We start from the raw sequence: 20,824 nt of genomic DNA on the forward strand, positions 1-20,824 counted from the left end.
AAAATAGATGAAAGCAAACGTTTTGGTTCAAATAATATTCTTTTATAACATTTATTTTAAATACAACAAAAAATTCAAAACTGTAGTCCAGCATTGATCTGTGGAGTTGAAACCTTTGCTAGTTGTTACAGCCTATAACTACTATTACTGTATAAACTACTATTATTAAAATGTGGATTTGTTGTCAACATTCTGGTTTTGTATTGAGAATTTGTTTGAGGTTTACCTTGTGTGCCCGACATCGTCATGTCACTTGGACAGCTGTCAGTCTGTCTACATTTCATTCAGTCTGAAACAGTGATCATTATTATTTTCCTTTTCTGTCAATATATTTGGTTTATTACTTGTTCTTGTAAATCATTTATAAAGCACCAAAAATGTATACTGCAGCTATAATGAAAATGAAAGAGGTCAACAGCATGGCATATACACACACAAGCTTACAGGCCAGTATCCGATTCTCTCTGAATCAGAGGAAACTACTAACACACTGTTTGCTTTCTGCATTGATTTATCCTCCCGATGGACATAGGGAGCTGGATATTTATACATGAGGACAGAAGTCATAAACATGAGACATTTCAAATCTGACGTTCAAATTCAAACAGAAGTGGCTGGATGTTCAAAAGTCCCATGAATACAATGGTTTAACAATCCTTACAGCACATAACAAAACTATTTTACACCAGTCTTTAAAAAGGTTGTGTTCTTTCAATTTATCACCAAATACAGTAATGATTAAATGACATAGTTAAGGCCCGTTCACACCAAGAACGATAACTATAAAGATAACTATAATGATATCTACATTAGCGTCCGCTATTCTAAGCCAGTGCTGCAGTTTTGTCGTCTGCCACTTTAAATGCTCGAGCTCTTTAAAGCAGAATGGATTCTGATTGGCTGTCAATGTTTTTATCGTTTATCAGCTGGAAAAAAATCTGAAAGTGATCTCAACGATAATGTTAGAGTTGTGGTGTGGACTCTGCTATTCTTTTATATTTAAAATGATTTTTAGAACTGTATTTTTATCATTATCTTTATAGTCATTGTTCTTGGTGTGAACAGGCCTTTATGACTGTATAAGAGATATCCTGGATGGATCCCGGGAAACTGTAGCTTATATAGAAAGTGCTGTTACTCAAAGGCTGTTGTTACCGTAGAAAGATGGTACATCACAAATCCATTGAAAGGAGACTCTGTGCTTTATATAAACCTAAACTAAAATACAGACAACTATTGCAATTTATTTCACATTGCACACATTTAAAAGTGTGAAATACAGTATGTAGTAAAAAGCTGTTCGAAAAACAAATCAATCCCTCATAACTTCATAAAAAAAGTTTGCAATATTTGTAGCGGTGGTTACTGAACAATGAAGATCTGTATTTCAAAAAAGAAAAACTTTTGACATCACAGTTCTCAGTTTCACACCGACCGATCTTCAAACACTAATCAACATTGAGCAACAGTTTTTCATTCACTTTCATTTGCTCATAGGAATACAAAATGGCATTTTCATCTTAATATACTGAGACTGCAATGCTGCACTTTGGAGGATGTTTGTGTCTTTTAATGTATGGTGTGGTGTGTATACTAATATAAACAAATGAGCATTTTCCAATAGTTACTTGCTTCAATGATCATTTAACAATTATATTGTCCATATTATTTTTTCCATGGGACACAAAATGTGTTATTTAACAGAATGACCAGGCTGTTCTTTTCTATATAATGAAAGTGAATTTTCACTGTCAAATTCTGACAAAAAAAAAAAAAAAAAAACCTGACAGGAACAGACCAGAATTTATATTATTCATTCACTGAAACATTCCTTCTCTCGGTTAAAACAATAAAGAACTGTTAATAAGGACAATTTGTTAGACCAAATTGTAAAATGTTGTGTACACATGACCAAGACGGTCTAGGTCAAAGATTTTTGTTTTGTATGATCCATGTGAAGTGCCAAATAACTGTATGTAACCTATAATATAACTTGGATTGACAAATATGACTGCACACATACGATATATAAGATATTGTCTATGGTGGCCATTATATTTTTTGTTCTTTGATTTGTTTTATATGTTTTAGTCTTTTATTTTTTGGAAAAACATCCTGGACATTCTTCTGGTTAACTCATGTGTTCCACAGAAACAATGACATGTTACGAGCACCGTGATTATTTAAGGTCCTGAAATTACAAAATAATCTGATTTGTTTCAATAATACCCTTATGTCTATGCTAATGAAAATAAAACAGCTGGTTTGAGCCATTTTAAGGCACTCAAAATTTATGTGATCTAAAAAAATCACACCACTAAATGTTTACCAGAAATACCATTACCTGGTACTTCAAAAATTACCAGAAAGCACCTGTATAGATGGGTGGAAATATATCAAATCCTTGCCGAACGTCTCTGCTGGTGCTCAAATTCCTAAAAATCCAGAAGTCTCAACACTTTAGTTGTCTTACATGATCAACATTCAAAACAAGCTTATCAGTTATTACATTGGAAAAGAGTTTAATCTGCTACAAAACAACACAGATTCAAATTCAGAATAAATAGCCAGTTGTTTTTGGATCGTCCACATCTCCATCATTGCACCAAAAATATTAACCTTCCATCCAGTCATTTTGTTTTTCTTTATAACTGTTTGCCTTCAACATATTAATACAGAGATTAAAAACTGTTAAAGGGAAATAATAAAAGATTATTTAAAAAAAAAAAAAGTTCAAAACATGTCCAAAAAACAAAACAAAAAATCGGCGTTCCATATGTTCAGTGAAATTGATAATAAATTAATTAAAACTGTAACAAAATATCAAATGAGCCTCTGGTCCTTGCGACATATTTGTCCCTCTTCAAATTCAGTGTCTGTATTTTTAAGGAAAACGTGTGTTTGAAAAACGCAAGCATAAAGTAATTCCACTGAACATCTTCTAAGACTGTGGTAGGTGCTGTTTGATGATCTCTTTGGACTGAGGTGGTATTCTGTCTGGGAAACGCACCTGGAACTCCACTATCAAATCCCCACGCTGGGATGGATTTTTTGGGAAAGGCAGGCCTTCTCCACGCAGTCTCTTGATTGTGCCTGGTTTGATGATATCGTTGCAGGGCAATGTGATCGCTCGGTTGTCAATGGTGGGAATGTTCACTGTGCAGCCACACAAAGCCTATCAAAAAGAAAAAAGCAAAGTGAAGTCAGTGCGGACAAGAGACGCTGATGGTATTTCAACACTTAAGCACAAACTCTACATGGCGACATAGAGACTTAGTGTAAGATGCCTCTGTGATGTTACAGGCACAGAGAGCACATGTACAGTATAGATATATTTATATACATATAGTAGTTTATTACTCCAGTCTCTGTGTCACATGATCCTTTAGAAATCATTATATGATTTCAATATGATGTTAAAACAGCTGTGTTGTTTAATGTTTTTGTTGAAACCATGATAACATTGCAACATTAAAAATTTTACAAAAAAAAAACTTACTATAAAACTGAAAAATAAAATTACTGAGAACTTTTGAACAGTAGTGAATTATTAGTGTTATTATTAAATAAATTTTATGATTATTCAATTAGAGTTAAAATGGAAAACAAATAAACAAGATAAAATGGTCATTAATTGTTTTCATTTTTTTTTTTTTAAATACATTTTTTAAATCACCAATTATCTACACAATAACTTAATTCACATTTGATTAAAAACTGGAGCTGTAAAGTTTCGGACTTGGATTGTGTCAAATTGGGCAAGCGTGTGGGGATGTCCAAGTGTGTGTATGTGTGTGTTATGCCTCAGATTGAGTAACTGAGTGCACAGAGAGCTAATTCTGGCCACTGCTCTCATTTCACACAGCTAATGAAGCAACTAAAAAATCAGCTGAGGACATAAATTGTGAGTCCCATATCAGAAGTTGCTATGGATAAAAAAATAGAGTAAAGCTGGATTCCATAGGTTTGCACAAACAAACTAAAATTAGATTCCTAAAATTAGATTTCAAATTGTTGAAGAGGAAGAATTTTCCGTCCCACTTTATATTAAGTGGCCTTAACTACTATGTACTTACATCAAAAAATAAGTACAATGTACTTATTGGGTTCATATTGAATTGCAAAACACATTTTCAGCTATTAAGGTGGATACGGGTAAGGTTAGGGAAAACTTTGGTGGTATGGGTAGGTTTAAGGGTAGGGGTAAGGGTTAAGGGATGGGTCAACAGTGTAATTATAAATGTAATTACAGAAATTAATTACAGATGTAATTACATGCAGGTGTTTTTAAAATATAAGTACAATGTAAAAACATGTATGTACACAATAAGTGCATTGTATCAAATGATTAATTTAAATGTACGTACATAGTAGTTAAGGCCACTTAATATAAAGTGCGTCTGAATTTTCTAAACAATATACACAAACCATAATCAGATCATATTAATGTGCTAATTTGTACTTTGCTTTGGATAAAAGCATCTGTTTAATGAATAAATGTAAAAAAGATAATCAAATTGAAGCCGAGGCAACCTTAGATACAGAATATTTTGTGATATGATTTATATGTTGAGAATATTTTTGTGTTGCTGGCATTTCATGGTACTTGAGCACACTGCATTCATGATGTTAGTGAGATGCTAGTGGCGTACTCTGAGCTTTCTGAAAGTTGGTGCCTAAAATAATGAAAGAATTTATGACTTCACTTGAAGTGTGATAAGGTAAACACTTTCCATAATGGAGGGGCTCAAGCTTTAAGATCCCCACTGGACCATCTGATAAAGGCAAAGATACACAAATTTTTAGTAAAAACAAAAAAATAATGAAAAATATAACTGCTAAGACACAAATGTAACAAATGTAATTGACAGGATTAGATAAACAAGCTCCTCCTGTATTATTTACGTCATATAAGAGATTTAGTTCATTTTCATCTTCAGAACTTCAGAAGTTCCTCACTGTTAAACATCAACATGGATCAGCACAATCGTCTCTGAGTTTTATGTTAATTACTCTGATACTGGTGAGTTTTAGAGAGGGTTCAGGATGTTAAAAATGAAATGCATAAATTCAAGACTTTAAAACTTAAATGTATGCAGTGAAGAGCCTGTGGTTATTGCATGTGACCTTATGCTGGAAGAGCTTTTCATGAACTTTCTGTGAATACCAAGCACAAACATTGCCAGACAGCTCTGCTTAGCAGCTGCCTCAAGGGATGAGGAAATGTGTTCGCAATGACATCAGCTCCTTCCTACAGACAGCAGTGGTGTGGGCTGGGGGGATGGAAGATGGGGGATTCATGGAAAGAAGGGAGTAGCTGATACTCTCACAAAACAGTTGACCATGACAAGGTGCCAGGCATCTCCTTGACTCTGGCTAATGATGATGTTTCCCAAACACAGTCTTGTTGAAGGAGATTGAAAATAAAATAAGTTCTTTTATGGTCTACAGCTAAGTGTGACAAAGAGGTTTGTCACTGATCTGGATATTTGCACCAGTACGAAGTTTGCAGAACATTACCACTATTGAAATATATAGGCTAAATCTACATTTACAAACCCACTAAGGAAGCGGATCATGCCATATGTATGTCAATAATGACACAGAGAAAGAGTTAATCAAATGCAACTATTCACAACTCTCTCAAATGTCCTGCCAATTTAGTTTTCACTCTCTTTTTAATAGCCTAAATGTATGTACAGAACTGAATTTAGCATCCATGGTTTTACTAAACATCAGAGAATCCTCACGCTCATTGGCTGCCGCATCTGTAGATACGCTATTAGCATAGTGCTGTTTGATGATGCGAAGAGCAAAAATTAGTTCTATGTTCTATGTTGACACTTACTTGTTGTCAGCAGAGACAAGGGACAAGAGACAATCAGTTAATGTACAGATGAAGACGCAGAAAGCTCTGAAGCCAGAAGACATAAAGACAGACAAATACAAAAACGAGCGTAAACATAGATATGGCATACACAAGGTGGAAAGATTTGATGACAGAGAAAGTCCTGAGTAGTGATGCCCAAAGTGTTTCTATTTTTGTTGGACAGGTAAAAGGGAATTCATTATTGCACTGAACGCTCTGTAAAACTCACTAGTATCAGAGTATTTTACATAAAATTCAGAGACGTTTGTGCTGATCCATGTTGATAGGTGGCAGACTGGCAGTGCAGCGGTTTAACACCACTGAGGTATGAATACTTAAATACACAAAGAATAGCAACGCTAACATTACCTAAAACATTACCCAAACTACTGAATGTACCTTTGAGACACAATGCTCACATTAAAAAATTAACTTGATGAATGCAAGATCACATTCAGAGCTGTCTTGAATAATCCAGCATTATCATACAGATATCATCATGTGACCTTGCATTTTCTTAGCATCACTGCTAACAGGGCTCTTTGGTACTGCTGATGAGTAATTACTAGGTGAATGGGTATGGAAATTACCAGCAGACAAGGACCTTATAGCCGTCTTGCTCTTGTACAAACCCAGCAAGCAATTAAAGAAGCTCAGACCTCTAATTAAAGCAATGCCTTGGGGTTACACTAAGAGCAACTCTAAATGAAAATTCATATTGAAATGAAGACAATGTGCCCATGAGAACAGTCTAGATCCATGCTAAATCTGTCCTGTGAATGCATCTACAATAAACAGGCAGATGAAAATTTGTGGGGCACGTTGCCATCAGTATGCATGAGAGGGTACCAGATGGCAAAACAGTTTGTGGTGTCCACTGGAACTTATCAAGTTTCATTCTGAGCATCTAATGAGCGAGACCTTTAAAAGTAAATCACTGCTCTGAAAAATCTCAGAGACTATTAGTAGTCATTTAAGACAGACACCACAGATGTTTTCAGATATTCACAACCATGGTTGACATTTTACAAAAGCCAAAATGCTGTTTTAGGTAAAGGAACTTATGCTGTAGAGAAATCTCATGGACACATTATTATTTGAAACAGCTGACAGCTGACTGCCTTGGCTGGGCTGCCAAGGTAAAAGTTGTCAAAAGTAAAGTTAACAGAAAGGCAAGAAAATATCTTTCCCGTTAATGACAGTGGTGCTCTGAAACACCACACCAGTCCCTCAAGACTGACATTAAGGCTGTTTCTGCTGATGTCACTATAAAGTATTAACTGACAGTGGTTTTCTAGGTCACTGCAGTCACAGTAGTTATTATCCTCAGTGGGTCAGCCCATGAAAATAACATTACATCTAGACAACATCAATAGAATATTTAAATTATTGCTTTGAAGCATCATGCTCCAGCATTTAATGACTCGGGGCAGAATTTTCTGAGGTTCTTATTGAATCCCCTCAGGCTAGCACTGCATCAATGACGCTATGAGCTGTCATAAACTCCTGAACTTTCATGATGAAAACACAACTACAGTATGCTGCGATACAACAGAAATACAATTCACAAAATCTAACTTTTCAATTCCAATTATGATTGCTTTTCACCTGCTTGTTTATTGTGGACAAACTATATTATCAGCAATACTTTTCTGGTTCCAGGCGTAAACATTAAATGTTCCATGTGCAACCCGAAAAACCACGCTTGGCTCAGTCACATGACAATTTTATATGCGCGGTTCAACTCTTCAAGGCGAGTTCAACTCGCTTTTTCAAAGCGAGGACACTGCTTTGGCGTATGACACTGCACCATGACATTCCTGTTCTCTCACACTGAAGTGGGAGAGAGAGAGAGTAAATCAGCAATGACGTTGAGCCATGTAGGGACTCTACAGTCACCAAGCATGATTTGTTCTATTGAGTCCTATAACTATGATATATCAAAACTGGGCATGCTCATTTACATTTACCCATATATACACATTATAATGTTATACAATAATATGAATATGTTTCATAATGAAATGGTAGGTCTCAGATAGGACTGCACGATATTGGAACAACAACATTCGACATTGCGATATTTTGTTTTTCTGCTTTATATATTGCAATATGTAAACAATTTCACAAGATAACTTATAGCTCTATTTGGAAAGAATGATTCATTCTAGAATGACTGGGGTGATTTTTTAGGGGAGTCAATCTGCATAGAAAATAAACAAATTACAAGCATAGATAAATGCAATAGACCAAAAAAACGAATTAAACAAACTGTGCTTTATGTTTTTCAGGCAAGTTTAACTGTATTCAGGTACAGAAATTGAATAATCAAATGTAAAATAACACTGTATAGTCTTCGCTGCATATACACTGAACAAAATTATAAACGCAACACTTTTGTTTTTGCCCCCATTTTTCATGAGCTGAACTCAAAGATCTAAGACTTTTTCTATGTACACAAAGGACCTATTTCTCTCAAATACTGTTCACAAATCTGTCTAAATCTGTGTTAGTGAGCACTTCTCCTTTGCCGAGATAATCCATCCACCTCACAGGTGTGGCAAATCAAAATGCTGTTTAGATGCACAGGTGTGCCTTAGGCTGGCCACAATAAAAGGCCACTCTAAAATGTGCAGTTTTATCACACAGCACAATGCCACAGATGTCGCAAGTTTTGAGGGAGCATGCAATTGGCATGCTGACTGCAGGAATGTCCACCAGAGCTGTTGCCCGTGAATTGAATGTTCATTTCTCTACCATAACCCGTCTCCAAAGGCGTTTCAGAGAATTTGGCAGTACATCCAACCGGCCTCACAACCGCAGACCACGTGTAACCACACCAGCCCAGGACCTCCACATCCAGCATCTTCACCTCCAAGATCGTCTGAGACCAGCCACCTGGACAGCTGCTGCAACAATTGGTTTGCATAACCAAAGAATTTCTGCACAAACTGTCAGAAACCGTCTCAGGGAAGCTCATCTGCATGCTCCTCATCGGGGACTCGACCTGACTGCAGTTCGTCATCGTAACCGAATTGAGTGGGCAAATGCTCAAATTCGATGGCGTCTGGCACTTTGGAGAGGTGTTCTCTTCATGGATGAATCCCGGTTTTCACTGCACAGGGCAGATGACAGACAGTGTTTATGGCGTCGTGTGGGTGAGTGGTTTGCTGATGTCAACGTTGTGGATCGAGTGGCCCATGGTGGCGGTGGGGTTATGGTATGGGCAGGCGTATGTTATGGACAGTGAACACAGGTGCATTTTATTGATGGCATTTTGAGTGCACAGAGACACCGTGATGAGATCCTGAGGTCCATTGTTGTACCATTCAACCACGACCATCACCTCATTTGGCCCCATGTTGCAAGGATCTGTACACAATTCCTGGAAGCTGAAAACATCCCAGTTCTTGCATGGCCAGCATACTCACTGGACACGTCACCCATTGAGCATGTTTGGGATGCTCTGGATCGGCATATATGTCAGAGTGTTCCAGTTCCTGCCAATATCCAGCAACTTCGTACAGCCATTGAAGAGGAGTGGACCAACATTCCACAAGCCACAATCAACAACCTGATCGACTCTATGCGAAGGAGATGTGTTGCACTGCGTGAGGCAAATGGTGGTCACACCAGATACTGACAGGCACACCTGTGCAATAATCATGCTGTCTAATCAGCATCTTGATATGCCACACCTGTGAGGTGGATGGATTATCTCAGCAAAGGAGAAGTGCTCACTAACACAGATTTAGACAGATTTGTGAACAATATTTGAGAGAAATAGGCCTTTTGTGTACATAGAAAAAGTCTTAGATCTTTGAGTTCAGCTCATGAAAAATGGGAGCAAAAACAAAAGTGTTGCGTTAATAATTTTGTTCAGTGTAATTAATCTTTGTTAAAGCTACAAAAGTGATTTTCTCATTGTCTTTTGTTGTTTGATTAACATTAATGACAAAGACAGCAGCAGTTATATTAGGCTTTAAGCCATCGCTTTAAGACCTAATGGACATGTTCAGTATAACCTAATGATACGCATCTGTTTTCTTTCTCAATTTACTTTGCAGTTTACTTTGAAGTAAGACAAGTGTGTTTACCAGGATACTCTCTGAGATGGGCATTTTTAACATAATTTAGCATGTATGTCTCCGTTCAAGCACAAAAAAATGAGAAAGAGAACTGAATTCGGTGTTTACATGCTGTCTGAGTATCTTCTTGTGTTTGAATGCTTTAAACTCACTTGAATGTTTAAACTTGCAGGACTTAAAGAAACATGCAACATTCACTCCATGATGGTTAAACTTTGTTACTAATCCACAACTCAGATGCGTTCAGAACTGTGGGGCCTGGTACATACGGATCACGGATCAACTATAATTCCTACTTATTTGACTATCACAATGTCATGATGTTGATGCTGAAACGATATATCGTGCAGCACTAGTCACAGATATTGCAGAACAATAAAACTACCAATGGTTTGCATAGGGAGAAAAATGCAGCCAAATTTAGCAGCTGTGCAGGTTAACAAGGTCAGCACTTATTTTAAGCTCAGTGGGGTTGATACCAAATGAAGCCCATTAATTTACCCTTTAAGTCCATGTAAATGAGGGCACAAAGGCCAAAGAGTGGTCCAGTGTTGAGACTGCAGTAAACCTGTCTAATCTAAGTCTGGGTCTGTCTATTCTTGGGCTACAGAAGCCAACTGATAAAACAAGCCAGTCTGCTTTGACGACCAGTCAGGGAATGTCAAGGAATAATGGGAAAAAGCCCACAGGTGCAAAAAACTGACTGTCAATTAGGGATGCACAATACTGTATATATATCTGTAGCTATGTTTTCATCCACCTTTTTTATGCACATTTTGGGATATCGCATAAAAAACGCTGGATGGACACGGCAAGATGCGCATAAATTCTAAAAATGTGCATAAAAAAAGTTAAGCACTCAATTGAGGTGGATACATTTTTTTACCCAATAAGAAGACTAAAACTACGCATAAACTACGATGGAAACACATTTATCGAATAAATCCCTCAATGCACAACAGTGGTTGTGACTGTATAACTGGTGTAACCAGCAGACGAATTTTATTGCACAGCATCTCAAATGTTTTTTGTTCTCTTGAACACACAGGATGGAAATGCTGCTTTATTCACAAATGTCTTGTGCGATTTTCCAAATTTGTGCATAAGTTAAATTCAGAACTTTGAATGGAGACACCTCTGTTCCTGGAGGCACACCAACACTACACATTTTTAAACTATTCCTAATCAAACACACCTGATTTAACTCATCAGTTTCTAAGAGAAGACTCCAAGACCTGAAATGAATGTGTCAGATAAGGAAGACATCCGAAATGTGTACTGTTGGTGTGCCTCCAGGAACAGGGTTGGGAAACACTGCAATATATTGTGGGTTAAAACACATGCTGGAAACCAAATGGTTTGAAAACTGATTGTGTCAAAACAATGAGCACATACCTCCTTAAGACCAATCTTGGCTGTGTAAATGATGTTGGAGCCATCCCTTTTAAAGAGTGGGTGCCCTTTGTCCTTGAGCACAAATGCAATATCAGCAGGAATGTTCTCAGGCGTCTCATCACCCTCTTTGGGGAAGGTGATCTTGGTCCCTTCCTTCCAGCCTCTCTTGATGACAATGTTAAGGATCTTGTCCTCTGTCCTCATTGTCCTTCCATCTGGGTTCAGTCGTCGGCGAGTGATTCGCATCCGCTTGGTACATCCATGGAAGATCTCCTCTAGAGACACTTTAAGCTCATGTACCACCGGAGGGTCCTGCACTTTCCTACGGCCACCATGAAGTTGCTCATTACGATGTCTTCGACCTCCACCATGATGAAAACCATTAATACCATTGAAGCCAAAGTGGCTGAAGGAACTGAAAGGATCATCATCTCCATCCATGTCAATGTCCATGTCATGGTCACCATGGTCTGCAAAACCATTAGTCGTTCCTCGCTGGCGTCCAGAGCCAAAGAATATATCGAAGGGGTTGGAGCCTCCAAAGAAAGAAGCAAAGGTGGCATGTGGATCCCCATGGAAAGTGTAGTGATATGTAGTCCCTTGTCCACTAGATGAGCCTGTGCCACCTGCTTTCAAACCTGAATAGAAATACACAGGGGGGAACAATGTATCAAGGTTAGCAAGCGCTCTAGCTTTCAGTGGTGATATTTCTGAATCTTTAAAAATTATCCAGAATAACTTTTTGTCATCTTTTAAGTATAAAAAGGATTGAGGGAGCCATATTGAGGGCATCACCAGTTTAGAGAGCCTGCCACAGCTGGATTTAGGACTCCACTGGCCTTGAAGAGTCAATTCTGCTCGACACTGATAAAACCTAATCCACTCTCTATAAAAGTGTTAACTAAAAAGGATGACTTATAACTATTATGGCCTACTGCATACTATATTTTAAGAATTCAAGATTGTGTATAATGTAGATTCCTCAATGGAAAGTGTCATTTTTCTTAAAAGAAGCAAATACATTGACACACAGCCCAGTTGGACCTCTTTCCCAATACCATTGTATGCCAACTCCAAGATGATTCTTTGACTCATTCCCTTGACATTACTTAGAGGACAGTCTATTTCTTTGCATGATAATTATTTGAAATAGCCAAACACACCTCTATGACCCTAGGACTTCCAATTTCTATTTGTTTAGTGAAAAAAGAAAAATCCTGAGTAGTCCACTACTGAATTATGATGACAGCTCTACACAGACAAAATAATTGGCAACTGAGATGTTAATTCTAAAGTCCTGCTGGACAATTATCAAGTACTAGCCTACTCCATGACGTAGCATGGAATAGAATTTGATTTAGTCTGCAACTGTTCACACATCACCATTTTGAGGTGTAAAGCTCAACAAAAGACCTGCCAAGTCTTTCTTTCTTCCTCTCTCTCTCTCTTTTCTCCACCCCCTCTCAGTTTGGTTACAAAAAGAACAGATTCAAATTGCTGGGCAAAGAACAGAAACACTCTCTTAAAAGTCTTCTTCACTTCTAGCTGGCTCAACTTGGTGGGTCTGGTTCTAAAAAATAAGATGAAAAGAACATGTAGCACAAATCCTGGGGAACTAATGATCTTGTATGAGTTGAAGACCATAACATGGTGATGTTCTCTGAGCTCGGGTGTCTAAACTGTGTTTTGAGGTTTCCTGCAAAACTATCCTCTGTACAAAAATAGAAGTACAGAAAGAGCAGGTCAACTAGGATCAAACAATCATTTGTTTTTGTGTTTTTCAGTTCTGTTAAAAAACCATTAACATCCATGTGTTATGGTGGGTGATTGATGGCTTGTAACAAATGGACTCCTTCTATCGACCAGGACACAAGCTGACTCATCTTGCAACTTCACATCTTCAACTCTTCAGTCTGCATACTTAATGCAGACATCTTATAAAACATGTTTCCACTTCATTCTTTGCAACTTCAATGAACTCCTCAGGGCAAAACAGCTAATGAGAGGATGGTTATTAAAGTGGGTCATTTGGAAATAACAGATTCATATATCTTAAAATACAGATTTAAAAACATAATACCTCATAGTGAATCTGTGTTAATAGAGCCAAATAAGCTTGCTTCTGCTGCCGCAGCCATTTGAGGGAACATGCTGGCTCTTTGTACAAGCAATATGGAACCACGCCACGGTGCACAGAAAGAATTTATGCAAAGACTCTGAAAACATAAAGGGATTCCTTGCGAAATTCAGGAGTAACTTCAGTGAAGGAGGAATTGGCAAAGGTGTGCTCATTGTAAAGATGCTTAGTTTGGCATCTAGCCTGGAGCTGGCATAAGTGGGAACATTTGAAATCCTTCTTTGTTTCCACAGACATTTTTATTATTTTGGAACATTGCCATGTTTATAGTCCTTACATTAGTCAGAGAACTTCTCTGCATCATCCTGCAGTGTGAAGGAGTTATTTTGATTGTTGGCAAAAAGCAGAGGTGGTAGAGTTGCACTGACATTGTATAAAGAACAGTGGTCTAGCTACGTGAGCCACGACAAGATCCTTTTAAGGGCTGTCCTATCTGGTATAAACACAGAACTGTGCCTGGGTCCATGAAGTCTTGTTGTAGCACCTGTAATGTTTTCTTAGAAAAGATATGATGAAGTACAATGCTGTTGATGCAACACCAAATACAAACAGACTGTAGGGTTGTCACGGTGAGGAAATTTTCACACTGGGAAATAAATTTGCGACGACACCAGAATTACCAATAACTCCGTGGAGGGGGAGCAGCACTTTTCACTTTCGTAATCACCCGTACTCTGTGTATAGGCCAATTATTCGCGGGCATCAGGGAGCCGCTATTAATATGCTGGGTATTGAAATAGCTTTTAAATGCATGCTCGCTTTTCACTTTAGCTTTCGAATTTGCGATCACACGCACTTAGTGTATAGGGAGCCGCGGTACTGACTGCACATTTTGCAAGACAAAATATTTTTCAACTTTTTCCAACATAAATATCTTGCTTCACGATTCACACTACTTTACCTCGGGTTAACAATTAATCCTAGGTATTCATAATCCAACATTTAACATTGTAAATTCCTAAACCCTGGGTTAACATTCTTATTTGCATTTTTGCAGTGTCAGTGTCATTGAATGGATGAACACAGCATGTCCCTTGTTTACATAAAGGCTTGTCTGGCTCTTGCACATCATCATAAGGTAAGGTAAGAATAAGGTAAGAATAAAACTGTTTTTCACCACAGTTGATGCTTTCCTTGACCATTTGACATTTTTCGCCTCAGACGCTGAAACTGTATGCGAATATGCGGCATTGAATGGGTGTCTGTAGCTTCATACTGTACAAGTTAACGTTAACTGTGCAAAAGTAGTTCGAATCCTGCTCTGAAGCAGGGTTTCACAACCTGGGAAAAAACTGGCTATATAAAGATTATCAAACTGTGAAAAAAGATAATTAAATTACTGTTTCTTATAAAACTAATTATGCCCCAAGAATGAGTCATAGAATCTGATAAGGTACTGAGATGTTTGGCTGTAGTTCTACTGTATATGGAACCAATAAATTTAATGTGATTGCTGTGTCAGAGACTTGGCTTGATGACGAGAAAGTACAAGATGTAGAACTGGAGGGATATAATTTGTTTACGGTTAACAGAGTTACTAAAAAAGGAGGTGGAGTTGCCTTGTATGTTGATATAGCGTTAAGATGCAGTTTGATTATAAGTATGTCACTAACTATAGAGAATATTTTGGAATGTTTAGACATAGAACACCAGAAGTCATTGCTGCCCTTGAGGAGGACCTTAAGAAACAAAACTGGAGTGAGGTTTATGTAAATGATGATCCTAATAGAGCCTATGATGCTTTCTTGAACATACTAATTGAACAATATGAAAAACACTGTTTCTATAAGATTGTAAGGGAGCGCAAAAATGGTGATAAACCATGGATTACTAAGGGAATAGAGAAGGCATGTAAAAAGAAAAATGCATTATATAGGAAATTTATAATAACTAGATCAAAACAAGCTGAGAATAAATATAAGATATATAAAAATAAATTAATACGTAAGATTTAGTAAAAAGGAATATTATTATAAATGACTGCAGGTATAAAAGTAACACTCAAGCAACATGGAAAGTACTCAATAGTATAATTAAAAAGAATATGGCAAAAGTAGATTATCCAAATTATTTTATAAATGATGATAAAAGATGATAAAAGAGTTATAGATAAGGTGAATGATATTGCCAGTAAATTTAATGAGTATTTTGTAAATATTGGATATAAGTTAGCAAATGAGATTGTGGTGCAAAGAAATGGGGATAGGGTAGAAGAAGTAAATATTTCCAGTAATAGTTATTCAATATTCATTAGGGGAGCTGATTAAAAGGAAATACTTGACATTGTCAATAACTCTAAGAGTAAAAAGTCAACTGATTGTAATGATATTGACATGTCATTATTAAAAAACGTTATGGAACATATAGTAAAACCATTTACATGTACAGTGGATACGGAAAGTATTCAGACCCCCTTAAATTTTTCACTCTTTGTTATATTGCAGCCATTTGCTAAAATCATTTAAGTTCATTTTTTTTCCTCATTAATGTACACACAGCACCCCATATTGACAGAAAAACACAGAATTGTTGACATTTTTGCAGATTTATTAAAAAAGAAAAACTGAAATATCACATGGTCCTAAGTATTCAGACCCTTTGCTGTGACACTCATATATTTAACTCAGGTGCTGTCCATTTCTTCTGATCATCCTTGAGATGGTTCTACACCTTCATTTGAGTCCAGTTGTGTTTGATTATACTGATTGGACTTGATTAGGAAAGCCACACACCTGTCTATATAAGACCTTACAGCTCACAGTGCCTGTCAGAGCAAATGAGAATCATGAGGTCAAAGGAACTGCCTGAAGAGCTCAGAGACAGAACTGTGGCAAGGCACAGATCTGGCCAAGGTTACAAAAAAAATTCTGCTGCACTTAAGGTTCCTAAGAGCACAGTGGCCTCCATAATCCTTAAATGGAAGACGTTTGGGATGACCAGAACCCTTCCTAGAGCTGTCCGTCCGGCCAAACTGAGCTATCGGGGGAGAAGAGCCTTGGTGAGAGAGGTAAAGAAGAACCCAAAGATCACTGTGGCTGAGCTCCAGAGATGCAGTCGGGAGATGGGAGAAAGTTGTAGAAAGTCAACCATCACTGCAGCCCTCCACCAGTCGGGGCTTTATGGCAGAGTGGCCCGACGGAAGCCTCTCCTTAGTGCAAGACACATGAAAGCCCGCATGGAGTTTGCTAAAAAACACCTGAAGGACTCCAAGATGGTGAGAAATAAGATTCTCTGGTCTGATGAGACCAAGATAGAACTTTTTGGCCTTAATTCTAAGCGGTATGTGTGGAGAAAACCAGGCACTGCTCATCACCTGTCCAATACAGTCCCAACAGTGAAGCATGGTGGTGGCAGCATCATGCTGTGGGGGTGTTTTTCAGCTGCAGGGACAGGACGACTGGTTGCAATCGAGGGAAAGATGAATGCGGCCAAGTACAGGGATATCCTGGATGAAAACCTTCTCCAGAGTGCTCAGGACCTCAGACTGGGCCGAAGGTTTACCTTCCAACAAGACAATGACCCTAAGCACACAGCTAAAATAACTAAATGAGTGGCTTCACAACAACTCCGTGACTGTTCTTGAATGGCCCTGCCAGAGCCCTGACTTAAACCCAATTGAGCATCTCTGGAGAGACCTAAAAATGGCTGTCCACCAACGTTTACCATCCAACCTGACAGAACTGGAGAGGATCTGCAAGGAGGAATGGCAGAGGATCCCCAAATCCAGGTGTGAAAATCGTTCCCAAAAAGACTCATGGCTGTATTAGATCAAAAGGGTGCTTCTACTAAATAAGGGTGCTTCTAGCAAAGGGTCTGAATACTTAGGACCATGTGATATTTCAGTTTTTATTTTTTAATAAATCTGCAAAAATGTCAACAATTCTGTGTTTTTCTGTCAATATGGGATGTTGTGTGTACATTAATGAGGAAAAAAAATGAACTTAAATGATTTTAGCAAATGGCTGCAATATAACAACGATTGAAAAATTTAAGGGGGTCTGAATACTTTCCGTACCCACTGTATTTGTAATCAGTCATTTTTAACAGGCATATTTCCAATTAATATGAAAGTAGCTAAAGTTATTTTCCAATTACAGACCAATTTCTCAGCTTTCCCAGTTCTCAAAAATGTTAGAGAAATTATTTGTGCACCGGCTTGATAATTTTATAGATAAACACAAATTATTGAGCGAACATCAGTATGGCTTTAGAGCAAATAGGTCGACCTCAATGGCAGTGATGGAACTGGTGGAAGAGATTTCCACTTCATTGGATAATAATGAATATACTGTGGGGGTGATCCTAGATTTAAAAAAGGTTTTGACACTATTGATCATGGCTTATTAATGATGAAAATGGAAAGATATGGTATAAGAGGAAAAGCCTTCTCTTGGTTAAAAAGTTACCTTGATGACAGATATCAATTTGTACAAATAATAAGCAGTGGCTTCAGCCTACATCTTTTTCGGTTATTATGTATATTTTTATTTCTTATGAAAAATTTATTGCAAGGACCGAAATAATTTTTTGTTGTTGTTGTTAAAAACCATACTCACCATCCTCACCATACTGGTCATAGATCACTCTCTTCTTTGGGTCACTCAGAACCTCATAAGCCTCTGCTATCTCCTTAAACTTCTCTTCAGCATTAGGATCCTTGTTTTTGTCTGGATGAAACTTTAGGGCCATCCTCCTGTAGGCTTTTTTGATTTCATCCTCATTAGAGCCTGAAGGTATGCCAAGGATCTTATAGTAATCCTTCCCCATGGCTTTAATTTACAGATAGAGTCCTTCCAGAACCACTCCAAGCTCTCTACAAAACAAAGGTGAAAATAAACAAGGTAACTAATAAAGAAATAAAAATGCATTCAGGTTATATTGAAGTTTCCTTTTAGTGTCAACATAAAAATAATTAGTTTTTCATTTTGGCAGAGTTTGCATTCAGTGTTGTTGTTTTGTTTTCTTAAAAGGAAGCGTTTGTGTTTCTTTTGCTCCATAAATGCTCACAGACTGGGTTTGTCACTGTTAAGTGTGAAATGTAAAACACAGAGTGGACCTATACCCAACTGATTATAGAACACTTTCCATTATTCAGTGCGTTGCTGACTGAGCCGTAGAAGGTTTGAAACAATTTTTTCATTGACGGGGCAGAAATATACAAATTAATTGGCTAATTTGTGTTTTACACTTAAAGTACTTAATATTGTTTAGGTTTTAATGAACTGTTACGTAATATAAAACGCACAGTCCAGTGGTGAGGCCAGAAATTTTAAAGTGAGTGGACCTTGGTGAAATAGGGTGGACCTCAATGCTAACTCTCAAATTACATTTTACAATAGTCCTACAAGGACTAAAAATTATTTGACAATTAAGATTAGTTTAATTTGACTTATTGTCAACCAACTGTTTATTGAAAACAACAAAATACATTAATTAATAAAATAACTAGTGTAATAATAACAGAATAAGAACAATAAACAAAGGTAATAATGTGCGGCGTGTCAAAGGTTTCTTTTTACAGTGTTTTTTGCAGAGTTGATGTCTGTTGATTTCTTGAATGCAATGGCCAATCAGAGGCGTTTAACTCAGAATCCGCTCAAAGCCAGAGTTTTGAACTGTACGCTCACAAATCCTCTCTTTATAACAAAAAAGTGTACACATTATGTAAATAGAAGATTCATTGTGCAGTGTAGACAGATTCTGTTGAGTGATAAAGTCTAGGCGATGTATTAGTTCAGAATTTAAATAAATCTTTTGTTTTGCTTGCAGCGGCCATGTAGCCTATACTCGCTGCAAAGTTTCAAGAGTGACATCCACTAAATTCATGTATTTGAGCAATTATTATTGTCATGTATGTGTGATTTATTTCTTCTTTTTCAACAAAATAATTATTTTGTGTCTCATTTGATTGGGTGGACCAGCCGTCAGTCTGATGGGGCCAGTGCCACCCTGGGGTCCCTTATGTAGGGCACAGCCACTGGCACAGTCTCTACCCACGGCATTTCAGACGTGCTGATATGAAGAACAGCGGCACTCCTGCTCGTTTGATATTACTTATGCCTATGTGCTGCAATCAGTCAGTGTCCACGATATTCATAAAAACACAGACAGTAGACATAAATATTACACAGCAATATTCTACAATCATATTTCATAGAGGCCAAGAAAGGTTTTAGTGTCACACAGCACCGCGAAGGACATATTTGAAACTGTATGTATAGCGCTGAGTGCAGCTCTTGATCATTTGAGCGTGTCGTTTGGGCGGCACTGCAGAAAGAAACACTAACAAAGACTTTATGTTCAGCATATTATACAGAGCAGTTTCGATTTACACACATAAACACGCATGCATTTAAAAAGTGTCGTTGCATTTAGGCTATTTGCTTGTTTGATCTTTTCCGTTTGACTGAAAAAAACGATTTGTCTACAATACACAAAGCCATATATACCCACTGGATCACGAACAAATTCATTAAAGCTCACCAGTTACAATATCTGCTGAACAATGATGCCGGTTTGCCGCATCCGACAGGAAATCCTCATCACTAAACCAAAACCTCTGAGGTCTCCCGGTATTCCTCTCCGGTATTTAATGATGTCATGATGACCACCAATGAAAAAATAACGCACGTCTGGTGACTGAGTGATATCTCACTGACGTCAGTTAGACAAGCCTGACCTCTTTATGTATTTTTCGCATAAAAATAGGTGTTAGATTATCCGCGTCTGCACCAGCATACAGCTATGGGCTCTGCAGAGTGTGCACATCAGGGTGCGATTAGACAACATCCTTAAATTAGACGCAAGCACAGATGAAATCAATACCGGCTGTGTCTCAAACCTTCTGAGCTGTCTAAGCAGCAGGCAGCGAGGTTTTGAAACACACGCACTCTCATAAAAGTAACGACTAGCTACTATAAGAATTCAAAAGCCTGTCATGATAACAGTCCTTGAACTGGTATTATGGCATATGTACAGTTATTGTATCAATATCTATCATTACTATTAATTAGAAACCGAAATGGTATTTTATAATAATTCTCGATGAGCTACTGAAGTTGTCAAAATCTCTCCGCGGCATGACTAAAGCTTTTAAGAACAGACTAGACTTCAATATCTCACAGTGAAATCTTACAGGAGAGGATAAAGACTGTCAATATGTGTTTCACTTGAATTTGTGAAGGTATACAGAATTGAAAAAAAGAGCTTACCGTGTGAAAATATCCTTTAGCTGTCTGCCGGTTAGAGCTGCATGACATTCTACTCCATTCCTTTAGCCACGCCCCCAATTTACATACGCCCCGCCCCGCACAGCCTACAAATAAATCACTTCAA

The 20,824-nt window shown here is 37.6% G+C and overlaps 1 protein-coding gene across 2 annotated transcripts; it reads right to left on the reverse strand.

Annotated features, from left to right (window-relative positions):
- Positions 1-494: 494 nt before the first annotated feature.
- Positions 495-20,787, reverse strand: dnajb5 (DnaJ heat shock protein family (Hsp40) member B5). Of its 2 annotated transcripts, none has more exons than XM_048188257.1 (4): positions 20,701-20,787; positions 18,046-18,302; positions 11,353-11,990; positions 495-3,175 (listed from the first exon to the last, which is right to left on the reverse strand). In XM_048188257.1, the coding sequence occupies exons 2-4, from the start codon at positions 18,254-18,256 to the stop codon at positions 2,942-2,944; spliced, it is 1,083 nt and encodes a 360-aa protein (XP_048044214.1). In that variant the 5' UTR covers positions 18,257-18,302; positions 20,701-20,787; the 3' UTR covers positions 495-2,941. The 2 variants fall into 2 exon arrangements, with proteins under 2 accessions (XP_048044214.1, XP_048044216.1); XM_048188259.1 differs by lacking the exon at positions 20,701-20,787 and adding an exon at positions 19,973-20,668.
- Between the last annotated feature and the right edge of the window lie 37 nt (positions 20,788-20,824).

Source organism: Megalobrama amblycephala, linkage group LG4 (genome assembly GCF_018812025.1).
Source record: "Megalobrama amblycephala isolate DHTTF-2021 linkage group LG4, ASM1881202v1, whole genome shotgun sequence".
Lineage (NCBI taxonomy): Eukaryota > Metazoa > Chordata > Actinopteri > Cypriniformes > Xenocyprididae > Megalobrama > Megalobrama amblycephala.

Coding starts and splice junctions, on each gene's coding strand:
- dnajb5 (XM_048188257.1), bottom strand. CDS start 18,256: ATGGGGAAGGATTACTATAAGATCCTTGGCATACCTTCAGGCTCTAAT. Junction 11,991..18,045: donor TGACCAGTATGGTGAGGATG/GTGAGTATGGTT, acceptor ATTTCTATTCAG/GTTTGAAAGCAGGTGGCACA. Junction 3,176..11,352: donor CCAAGATTGGTCTTAAGGAG/GTATGTGCTCAT, acceptor TCTTTTTGATAG/GCTTTGTGTGGCTGCACAGT.